The following is a 12,424-nucleotide window of genomic DNA, read 5'->3' on the forward strand; positions in this document are numbered from 1 at the left end:
TCCCTTCCGTGTTAGCTGGCTCATCTGTAGCAGCTCTTTGTCAGTCAATGGGTGGCTGTGACTGTAGGGCCAATCAATTTGTCAAGAGCGTGATCAAGTTAAACACTGTATGCTCCATTTGTCTGCCTCTATACTGTGCTGTGGTACCTCAATGTGTAATTTAGACTTAATTAGAGCCACAGCTGTACTATCATGCATTGTATAATGTCTCAGTGGGCCTCCTCTGTATGGCTTAAACATCTCTACAGTTGGATTTATTCAAGTTATAAAAGATGGAAGATTTCACTCAAACCGTTTTCGTCTGGACATCAGTGCAGCAATGTCTTAGTGTGTTCCAAAAAATGTCTAGTCATAAAAATAAGAGCTCAGGGGAGTCATTGATCAGACACTTCATTCACAGCCACTGTTGAACTTGGCTTTAGCTATGGAGCTACAGTGACCCCTGCAGGTCAAAGTGACCTAGAGCTGAAGGCTGGGGTTGTGTTTGTGATGCTATGTATTCTCTCTCACTGTATGTGTGTATAGGGTGGAGTGGATTGAATGAGTGGGTACATGCACATACAGCCATCTGTGATTGTTTTTCTGTTTGTGCCTTCATTAATGCAGGCATATGCATGTGTTTCATAACTATGAGAGATCATGGAGCTGGTTCGTGAACAGCATTTGTGTTTGTATAAATGTATTTGTATGTGTGAGCATGTTCACATGGTGTGCTTGAATCTACATGTAAGTGCTTATCTGTGTATTTTTTATGTTTTTATGACTAAGATATGTTGTGTTTGTGAGTAAACGCACTTGCGATCTGCAGAGCACCTGCTGTCGTCATCGTCTTATACTCCTGCTGCTCAAAATTATTAAATTATACTAAAGATAAAAATGAGATTCAAGATTCAAGCAAAGCTAAAAACAAACTGACAAAGTAGACTGATAACAATCTGCTAGACAACAGAGCTTATTATAGATACAGTTTTATTTGATTACCATTCGCAATTTCCTTCCTCCATTCAACATTTCCTGACTCTTTGAGGAAGTTAGGCGACTCCCATTCTGTTTCAGGCAATTAAGCTGGCATCACAGGGCTGACTCAATCTCTTCCTTTCTCCCTTGCTCTAATGTTGTAGTCAAGCATGAGAAGACCTCAAATGGCTTTAAAGGCTTTTGACAGAATCTTCACCGAAAATGACTTCACGAGAATACAAAAATGGCTAAAATACTGTGCAACAGAGGTAGAACCAGACAGCGTTCATGTGAATGGGTCGTGTTGTATGTATGTTACAGCAATTGGGAAACATCCTGGTAAACCTAACCTAGAAAACCAGTGCAAACATCACGCTAGTATGGCAACACTACTGACCTCAATAGCTTCAGGTTAAAGCACGTTTTCACTTCTCTAAACCGCCGCTCTACACACAAAAGCTCTGCCAAGACAGGCTGTCGAAATCCAAAAATAGAGCAGGATAGCGAGGACTTTGACAAATGTGGGCTCCCACTTTGTTTATCATTCAGTGTGTCAGCAGCCTGTTTGATAAAGCCCTTGATGACAAACTCAGTGACTCCACAAAATCAGGTAAAAGGTGCCTGCTGCTGCATTGAGAGTTTATGTAGTACTGTACAACACTAAGTATATCAATGACGTTACATTTCAAACTGATTTATTTATGCCGGTACATTTACTAAACAATGGGCTTAAATTCTTAAATAATGAACCCGCCATGATGAAATAAGATTACAGGGCTGCCAGCAACTGATAAATGATACAAGCCCTTGATCTGACTTGACTTGCCACAAGTGATTTTACGCCCAGATATCGATCTGTTCATTGTCATTTATCTACTGAAGCAGGTAATGTGTTACAGCCCGAAGAAAAGAAATAGGTCATATCTATTGGATATAGATTTAGTTTATTCATAGATTCTGTAAGTGCACAGTGCAGAGTGAGTCTTTGAAACATACATTTCATATAAAATTTGAATGCACATATTGCAGCAGAATATTTATCCATATCTATTTTGGATTCTGTATTTATAGACTTAACCCAGTGACTTGTTATCTAACTATAAAGCAGGACATTTTTGAGAACCGTTGATCTGGTCTAATTCACACTTGGATGGTTTGTTGCTGAGGAGTGCAGTGTCGAATTTGGTGCAATAAGGACACAATATCAGTATAATCTGAATATCTAACTGGGGTGTGGCTTTAATGCTCTGGCTCTGAAGACTGAAGCTGGGCTCAGATGTAATCCCTCTCATGGGGAAGCAGACATAAACACAATTTGATTAAAATCGTGCAACAACTTGCTGTAGTTACATGTTGCAGTGAGAAAAAAACAAAAGGAGACGGTGTCTAGATGAGTGGGGAGACGCGGCCAACTCAGGTTTTCTATTCTTCAGTGGGAACTAGAGGTGAGATTTTACGTTTCCGTCAAAAGCAGTATGCTAGCTAACATTTGCCTCAAGGGCTACAATGTTTACCATTGCTTGACAGCACCATCACCTGCTCCGCAATGCCTCTCTCATTGGTTGTTGCGGTTCGTCTCAGAAAGTACCAATGTAGCCATCCAGATTTTAAATCGTAAATTTCAAACATGTTTGATATTATCAGTGCGGACCTGTCTGTGAGCAGTTCAGGAGACTTAAAAGTGGATCTGTAAACCCCTCACATTACCAGATAACTGCACCAGTTTCATAAAAAAGTAAACAACTACATTTTGCAGCAGAATGTCCATGCTTCTGTATTAATAATTCATTTGGCACTGACAGCTTGTAAGATTTGCTCATGGATGTGTGCTGTGTAGAGCCCTGATGAAGGAGAAAGGCTACAGCGGCCTCCTGTTTACTGTGTTTTATCTGGAAATAGGGGAAAGTTCGTGGAAGTACTTTTACGGTCACCAGCTGTTAGGACAACACACTTTTGGCACTTTTGTAACTTCCAGAGTCCAGAAAGGGCAGAGTCTGTCACTACTTGTTAAAAAACCAACACCACTAATGCAACTTAACCATAACTGCTTGAAACCGATGCAAAAGCACAGTAACTGCACATTATAAATACTGCACAGGTAAATTATGTCCTTATATTGGATCATAATATTAAGCAAAGTGAGTTAATGACTGAACATACAGTTACCAATTTACCATATTATTGGGCAATAGTTTGCAAAAGAAAAACCTGTTCTGGACTGAAAAGGATGGCACAATTATCGCATTGTGCATGTGTTTTTCTGATGCCAACCTCTGGATACAATCCAGATATGACTAATGTCTGGCCACCCTGGTAGATAAACAACAAAAATAAATCATGAACAATTGCTGCCTTTAAGGTGTCTGTGCAACAGCACGTGGGTGAGAGCTACAGACGGTGGTTAAATTTCTATTACGAAACAGATTCAATCTGTTTAGAGTTGTGTAGAGTGTTCAGGAACATGTTTGAGACTTGATGACACACATTAGTGAAACATTGCTTTAAATCATCATGAACGTGATGGAATGAAGCATGTGTCATGAGTTGTATGTGACAAAGAGAAGGTGAGCTGAGCTTTTAATTCTGTGGTGCAGATTTCATGGTTTGATACTGTGTAATCATTTTGTAAAGTTGATATTAGATGATCAGACAGAAGGCTGTCTACTACAGACGAAAACAAATTAAAGTCTCAGAACTAATGTAGTTTTCTGACTATGTCTACTGATTGATTGTTGTCAAATCAGATAATCTACTTAGGAAAGTAGATGGTCTACAAACCAAACACTGCATGCACTATGTATTCGCAACTGATCAGCAGTTAGTTGGGGGGACTGCTAAGAACCCGTCAAAGCTAGCTGTCATTGATGTAAACAATGTAGGTTGTCAAGACATTTAAAATACGTGCTATTTTGCAAAAGTTTTTTGAAAAAATAAATATGTCCAGCACATCGGATAGGCCTCAAGGAAAGACACAGGCTCAATTTAATTTTTCCAACTTTAACCTCTACCCATTGTTTGAGGGCCCCCTTGTCCCTTAGGTACAAGTGGTAGTGGTTGAACTCTCCCCCAATGAAATGGGACAAACCTTCAAGACCCCCCAGTTGTCATTGATAGCATTTATGTAAACAAACGCAACCGGACATTTCCAACATGCCTTCTTCAGCTCTGAGGATTTCTCTTCTGTTACTGCAGCAATCCTGGTGTCATAGTTTGTGTTTTTGGTTTGGCTGTTTTCCTGTTATTTTGGTAGATTTATCCTAATGTTTCATGTTTTACTTTCCACTTCCTGTCTTTGTGTTTTTTTACCCAACTTTTTTGATTGTCCTATTAGTTTAACCTGTCTCTTAAGTCTGAATCTTTCCCTCTCTCTGTCAGTTTATGTCAGTTTATTTTCCTCACGTCAGTCCTGCATTTCTTGTCTGTTCCCTGGCCTTATTTTATTCTCATGTTTTTCCTGCGTTTGCTGCCTGTGTCCTCACATTATCCTGGTTTGTTTAGCTTTTTGTGCTCTTGGATACCTACTTTTGTTGCCAACTTTTATTGCCCGTCTTTTCTTTTGATTGACCAAACTTTTTGTTACGTCCTCCTGCTTGCCTTAGTGTCTCGCGTTTGGGTCCCTTTTTTGGCTAACCTGAACACCTGGTGTTATCACAATGAACAACTCAAGTCAACCAAGTACTGCTTCATTACCTGGCCACTAATGGGGCTTTATAGGCTAAACATTAGCAGTCTGTGCTTCAACCCTGTCAGTCTGTGCTGAAATTAGAGGAGCAACTTTGCTGCTGGACTTAAAGTAAAATGATGGGTGTCATATGTCATCAGAGTTGGAGAATGCAACATTAAAATGTGTAAAATGCAGGACTGTCATGCACAAATCAACAATAACAATGTAACATTAGCTAGCTACAGAGTTATGTACTGAGACATCAGCAAACCAGCAGCCATTGTTTTATGCTTGTAACAAAGAAAATAATCATTACAACCCCCCCTATCCCATTTGGACACCTACCCCTAGGCATGATCGTGCTAAGCGGATGGGTAGGGCTAAGTGGGAAGGGCAAGGGGTGTATTGGGATTGGACTACAATGTGCTCCTATAAGAAACAAGAAGACTCCACAGGGTATCTTTAAGGACTGGCATTGATTCAATTTTTGATGATGTTATTATACTTTGATAAAAATGGTTCTGGCAGACATGGTGAGTCTCTCAAAGCAAGTCAAGTGTCTGTAATCAGTTTACAGAAAAGCAACATGTGAAAATATCGTCATTGCTCAAACTGATGAGTCACACAGGATGTGACCAGCCACTTTCGCAACGATAGAGAGAGAAGGAGGGGTAGAGACAGAGTGAGACAGTCTTTTTGCAGCTCGTAATGTCATGGCTCCCAGCTAAGCCCAGCAGCAGCCAAAATGATAAAAGGGACAGAGAATAGAAGCAGCGACATTACTCATCATTTACTGAAATAAAGGTTAGGAGACAGGAGAAGGAAAAAGCCAGAGGGGCAAAAAGATATATGAAAGTAAAACAAGAAAATGAAGACATGAAAGAAGATTTTCTCACTAAGAATGAGCTATTACTTTGAATGGTTTAATCTCATTTTACAGTATCAGGCAAAAGAGACAAGGTCAGAATGAACAGTGAGAAGACAGATGCTGCTGACTTGAACAGAGACAGATCAGATGAAGAGGAGAAGGGTCAGGGCAACACTAGGCACAAGGCGTTGGACCAGCCAGTAGAGCGTAACGTGAGTCTCCCAAGAGGCCGTCTTCACCTCTCCGCTGTCCTGTACACACACTCACACAGTAACACAGGCCCTGACTGCTGATACTTTATACCCTTCCATCACTTGCCTGCCATTAGCTCGGGCTGACAGACAGTAAAGAGCTTAGAATTGTATTAAATCTTAATAAGGGCAAGCTGTGTACTTTATCTTGCTGATTATTCTTTGATAATATTAAAGCAAAAATGATGCTAACAGGAGAGGAACTGTAAAAAAAATACTTTGCACATATTTGAAGTATCTGTGAAAAATCCACTGGAACAATATGAAAATGGACAGAAGAAGGAAAAAGTAAACACAATATTTTCTGTTATTTTCCCCCTTTCTGCGTTCTCATTTTGTTCCCATATACTTGCAATGATAAGCACTGAATATGATACGATATAGGCATTTTCTCTGATGTAAACTGGGGAAGTTGACCCACGCACACAGAAACACAAAACCTCTCTCTGTTTATGAATTTAATGATTGATTGGTCGTGAAGGAAAAAGATAAACTTCCTCAGGAAAAGTGACTCACTAAATCTACAAAGACTTGTGTTGATCTTACTGTCTACTGACAAGGATGCTTTGGATTACACAATTCTTGGAGAGCTGAGAAACTGCATGCATGCTCTCCAAAATCATAAACACCCCCATCCCACGTACACATGCACACTGACGACAAACAGGAACTTTAAGGAATCCCAACAGCAATCAGACTGCGTCTTTGTTCTTCTCAGAGACGGGACGTCAGGGGTTGTGTGGGTGGTGTATGGGAGGGACAGAAGTTAGTGTTTACACGTGTGTGTGTTTGTGGATTGGGGCGCAGACGTCTGAATGCTGGATCCAGTCCCAGAGCTAACAGGAAATCCTCTATAACCAGAACTAAGAATCACCTAAACACCTCCCAGATACTGGAATAAAGCACTGGGACCACTGGGGTAAACACTTCACTGAGTGTGTGGGAAAGGCTGTCTGGGATGTGGAGGGCTGTTTAATTACAATGGATGAGAAATCAAATTGTGTTTTGTTTGCAATAGTGATGGAGACAATTTTCCTTTCCCACACCCGCACCTGAATATGTGTGTTTAAGCACACACACGTCTCCAAAATCCCAACTGTATTCGAACAGGCTGAGTAATGAGAATTCTGTCACTCATGTTATTACTCAACAAGGACCTAAAAAGTACTGGGCTTGGGAACATTTGAATATAAATGTTTAATGACTTCCAACAGATTCATATGCTGTTGAAATAACGGGCCTAAATTTATTTTAGTGCCTGTGATTTTACTAACTGTCGATGATGTACATTTTAGAGTTTGTTTAGTGACACTTCAGTTACTGGCACACAGTGCTACAGCAGAAGTAAAACTGCTCTGATGACTCTGAGCTGCCAGTTAGTAATTATATCATGTCCCATCAGGAAATATTATTTCATTCTATTTCGGGAATCTCTTTGGCCATGGCTTAAGGCCTCTGATTTTTTATTAACTTGTGGGAAAGGCTGAATCTAAGTGGGATGATGAAGTGCCTGCGGGGCTGCAAAAAATTAGAAAAGGAGAGAGAAGGGGTGTAAATAAAAAGAGAAACGAAACCATCATCGTGTTCTCAAGGAGGCCTCTAACCAGAATATCCATCAATTTTGTGACCCTGCTGTCTTGTTTTGTCATTGATTCATGTTTTGATAAAATGCAGACGTATGACGGCAGTGACCTGTCCCCTGGAGAGACAGAAAAAAACTAATAAATAGTGATCTACGAGTGTGGTTTTTATTTTACATTTAGGACCATATACAACTATCCAAATCAGATTCTCTGTGTATTTGTTTTATTTTGGAGAAAATTTGTGCAATGTGATTAACTTTGATGGACTTACAAAGTTCTAGATAGACAGAGGTTATAACTGTGCTGTACAGGGACCAACACAACCAATCAACAAATACCTTCTTAAAAAGATCATGCAATTCTCACTTTATAAAAATGTTTCTTCAATGTTGCAATGTTGACGACAGAAGGGGATAATCCACCAAAACTTCCATGCACATTTGCACATATATAGACTGCACTTGCATCCTTACTAGAAAATGCCACACTAACATACACACACTTACGACCAGGTGAGGCTCACTTACATTGTACATATGCACTGGTAAATTTCCACTCAACACAGACAATCTTCAGTTGTCTTGCTGAGGGGAGGACAAACTGCTGCCTAGAGCCGGACCCTATCACCGCACAAGCTCTGACACACACACACACACACACACACACACACACACACACACACACACACACACACACACACACACACACACACACAAAAAGCAGCAGTCGTTCACAGTGAGAGGACTTGTGAGGTGGTGGAAGGGACAAATCATTATACCTCTCAGTAGGAGGTCTGACATCTATATCAATGTCAGGGGGCGCTCTCTGTCGCCCTGTGGGTGTCTTGATGCTAAAACTAGATCAGGTTTATACATGCTTCTGTGTCTGAAATACCTATCTAAAGTTATCTTGGGCACTGTGTATACCATGTATAAAACAGAACATGATCATTCATCATATTTCATGTTTTACCTCAACTTTCTTGATTTTTGGGTATGAAAGGGGCATCCTCAACCACTTTGTGAAAACATGATTGTATAAAGGATATCACTACATGGGCTTGGGAACACTTCCTGAAACTGTTGTCGGTTAACACAGTTTGTTTGAGAATAATTGCATTGTGTTTTTAGTTTAATTTTGTCCCAACTTTTTTTGAAACTATGCTGCACTAGCTATTTAAAGAAATTTGATGGACTGAGCTAAACACTCACGTCATGTTGACATCAAAAGTTAAGGAAACAGTTGTGATGGAACTAAAATGACTAACTTGTCATATGCTATGTGGCCCTACCAAGTGATGTGAGAACATAATTCATTGTTTTTCATTTTTTGATGATACTGCCACCGTTGCCAAGGAACATTGAAGATGAGACAAAACATGCCCCTCACACTTCTGTGACCTTCTATCAGTGGGTCCCTGACAATAGAGCTATTGTTAAGGTGGCTCTTTGTCTTGTAATTTATTTTTTGACAAGAGAAGGAAATCCCAGGATGTCAAATTATGTAATACCTAGCAGGAGATGGAGCTTTGTAGAGAACAAGCAAAGCAACAAGCGACTTACTCTCTTGCTTGTACTCATACTCTTGCTGCCTTCCTTTCTTTAAAAACTATTACTAATACTAATGGTGTAACATTTTCTAACTCAAAACTACAAATGTCAAAAGGATGGCAGTCAAGATACTGAGACAGTAAAACAATTAAAAACTATATAAATTGAACCACAAGCCTCCACTTTCTCCACTTGCTATCAGCTCTCAGATTCTCACTGAGGGATGGGATTTTATTCTAGTTCTCTCTAGCTGACTGTAGCTGTTGCAGAGAGAAATAAATCAACGCGCAGCTTTAATTTTCTCCCCACAGAGGGCAGCGTCAGTGACTAATTACAGCCCAGCCACCACAGATGGAGAGCCCTCTCTGTCAGAGGTGGTTGGAGCTGGACCTGACAGTTCAAATCAATGGTGAGGCACGAGCAAGGCTGCGACCCACAAGTTCAGGAGACGTTTCTGTCTCATCTATCAAAGTTGCAAGATCTTTGGCCTCCTTAATACAGAAATTTAACCCTGATCACTTGATCACAATGCCCACCATAGACTAATACAACAGTTACAGCTGAGGATGCAGATAAATCCTTAAAGATATAGACTTAATCAAGGTTGGGTCCCATTGCTTTGAGTGAAGTCAGTTACTGAATACAAATTACATGTATTATTGCAACCTACACTAAAAATGTAAGGTAAAAAAATATTCTTTTCTCAATTTAAGCATCTCAAAACAGTTTCAATTCAAATAGAATCCATTTTATAAATTCAGCATCTACAGTCTGTCAACTTAATCTTACAAGAACAGTACTGGCACAAACTGTACTGTACTGAAATGTACTGTGTGTATTCTACAACACGTGGAAGGTTTTATTTCTTTTGTGTTTTTTGTTTCTGCTGTCTGAGAGGCCTACTCGAGGAATTTGCTCTTACTCTAAATGTTCGTCTACAATTTTCAAAACTCAATTATGTATCAGTCATCATTCAGCGAGGACTTCAAAGCCTTACATGTCATCATTACTTGTTACACCACAACCCTTTACTTCACATCAAAACACACATATATATATATATATACGTTTATCTCTATAGATCACTATAGAGATAAATGTATATATTTATGTGTTTTGCTTTCATTGTCTACCTATATGACATGATATTTTCCTGAAGAGAGACTGGATAGTTAATGCGTTTACTTATCCTTAAGCCTCTGAATCCATTGGCTCAGCTGGGCTTCAGTTTAATAGAATACAGATTGCCTCCAGCAAATTAGTTTTGGTGTGATGATATTACTTAGTTGCATACGTTACTTAAATACTTGTACTTAACCACAAGGGAACACAAAATAGGCAGAACCTGTCAGGAACACTGCGAGAAACAACTTTTTGTTTCATAAATGTTATTAGAGTGATTTCATGTTAGTTTTTATAAAATATATCTCCTCCCTGTTAAAACATCCGATATGGGATGAACAGTTTCAGGTGCGAGGCGGGTGATTTTCTCTAGCATTGAAACACTGAACCGAAGGACAATTTATCGCATTTTAGAATTAAGTCCACTGCACACACACCTTATACATGCATGTTATAACAATGAAGGGCGAGCCAGTCAGGAAGGTACATGTAGTGTTCTTGATTGGCCTACTTATGTTGTTGGCAGCCAGAATACTGGGCAGAGAAGCAAAAACATCATGCAACTCATGTGTTTATATATAAGGGAAGTTGTGTTTTTTCTGTTTCTCTCAATCTGCTTCGGATCTAAGATAAAGTGCATACTCAAGTGAAAAGAATGACGTCAATTGGTCCGTTTAAATTCAGCACATCCTGTACTGTGTGCCCACTATTACTTCCATAGTATTCCCAGCAGTACCAAAATACCATCTAGAGGGTACATCTCACGACCAGCCCATTCAGTTAGGCCTTCAGTCAGTGATTCAAGCAGGCCTTCATCGAGTGGCCGTGAGTAGAAGGGCACAGAAACACACTCACACCAACACGTATTTTATAAACTATAGCACAATCTCAGACATGTGCGCATCCAAGGAAGAGGGCCTTACGTGCAGTACAGTACCAACAAGGAATCCGAACAGGACGGAATTTTCCATCCAAAACCCTTTTAGGTTCAGGGGCTCTGCCTGGGCCATAAACAGGTCCAGCCCAAGGTGTTAGCCCCCAACGACAGTCTGCTTTAGTAGGGGCTCGTGTTTGTCAACCAAAGAGACGGGGGACCAGTGGAAAATTACCAGTCCCGCACTCGCTCACGCACACACACACGCACACGTACACACACAGACATGAGTGGGACCAGCTGAGAGAATGACCTGCAGCCGCATATCTATCTCGCTCATTGCTTATGTGACAGCTTGCGTTTTTAATGGGCGATGGTGCGGGGGGCATGGTTGTGTTGTCAGGACGCGTCGGCCCGCAAGCTGCGCAACCAATGACATTCGATGATGTGTGTTCACGCCTATGCACATTTCCAAGAAAATACCTGTGACATGTCTAGAGGCTAGTGAGAAGGGTTGGCAGCACATGTGTGTGTGTGTGTGTGTGTGTGTGTGAGAGAGAGTGAGTATGAGTGTGTGCACATTTCAATTTATTTTTATATAAATGGGTGCACGAATCAGTGTGTTTTCTGTCAGTATTTGATGAAAGTGAAGGTGCATGTTGCATTACATTACAGCATTACAGCTGTGTTAATGCTTGTGAGCTACTGATCCATACAGCACAGAGAGATGAGAGATGAATGCCTCTAAAACAATTTGGGCAAATCCATCTACATTAAAGGCTGTATAGAAAATGTGTAGATACAAATGGATGGAAATGCCAAAGAAACTAATCCAGATGGTGTGGGAATATGAAGGTCTCAGCCTTCATAATTCTTTGAACCGTGAGTGCTCAATGTGACCTTTATAGTAAAGCACTGTGCTACTGCACAAGATCTGAGCAGAGGAACTGCATTACCTGGGTTCCAAGGCAGCTCAGCATCATGTGAGTGAGCAGTTTGGCAGCAAACATGGGGAAACGGGAACACAGCACGTGGGATATAATTGCCAATGCAAAGCCTGAGGATGGAGACAGAGAGAACCAATTTTAATGATTAATCAATAAATTATTTATATAACATATCAGCGGTGGCTTTTTATAGCAATGTGGGAGGAATGTGGAAGATCAAACTCCAAAGAAAAAGAAAGCCGAAGAAAAGGCAGGTAGGTAGTGGGCAAGAAGAGAAGACATACAGTAGAGGGTGTGTGTTTGATACCTGAGATGCAGATAAATCCCGAGGCATAGAAGGCTTCGTTGTAGGATGCAAGAGTGGCAAATTCTGCGTAGGCTGTGTAGATAGACAAGTGGGAGCAGGCACATTCCACATAGTTCCCACTCTCTTTCACAACCCTGCAGTATCGACCATCTGATGACCAGCTAGAGGAGGAGAGGAGAGGAGAGGAGAGGAGAGGATGTATCATCATGTCCAATTTGCTCTCAGGTGTCACCGTTATCTGTTGTCACCATGACCTTTAGCATTCAAAGAGGCTGTGCAACATACCCAAACATTATTATCA

General features: G+C 40.5%; 1 protein-coding gene across 3 annotated transcripts in view; it reads right to left on the bottom strand.

The window, feature by feature from the left end:
- adgrv1 (adhesion G protein-coupled receptor V1) overlaps positions 1-12,424 on the bottom strand; it is a 122,210-nt gene that overhangs the window by 44,260 nt on the left and 65,526 nt on the right. For all 3 annotated transcript variants that reach the window (XM_084360536.1, XM_084360535.1, XM_084360537.1), the window contains 2 exons: positions 12,124-12,284; positions 11,826-11,926 (listed from right to left, as the gene is read on the bottom strand). In XM_084360536.1, coding sequence (XP_084216662.1) covers positions 11,826-11,926; positions 12,124-12,284 — 262 coding nt within the window. The remainder of the gene's footprint in view (positions 1-11,825; positions 11,927-12,123; positions 12,285-12,424) is intronic.

Source organism: Pagrus pagrus (genome assembly GCF_965226575.1).
Source record: "Pagrus pagrus genome assembly, chromosome: 8".
Taxonomy (NCBI): domain Eukaryota; kingdom Metazoa; phylum Chordata; class Actinopteri; order Spariformes; family Sparidae; genus Pagrus; species Pagrus pagrus.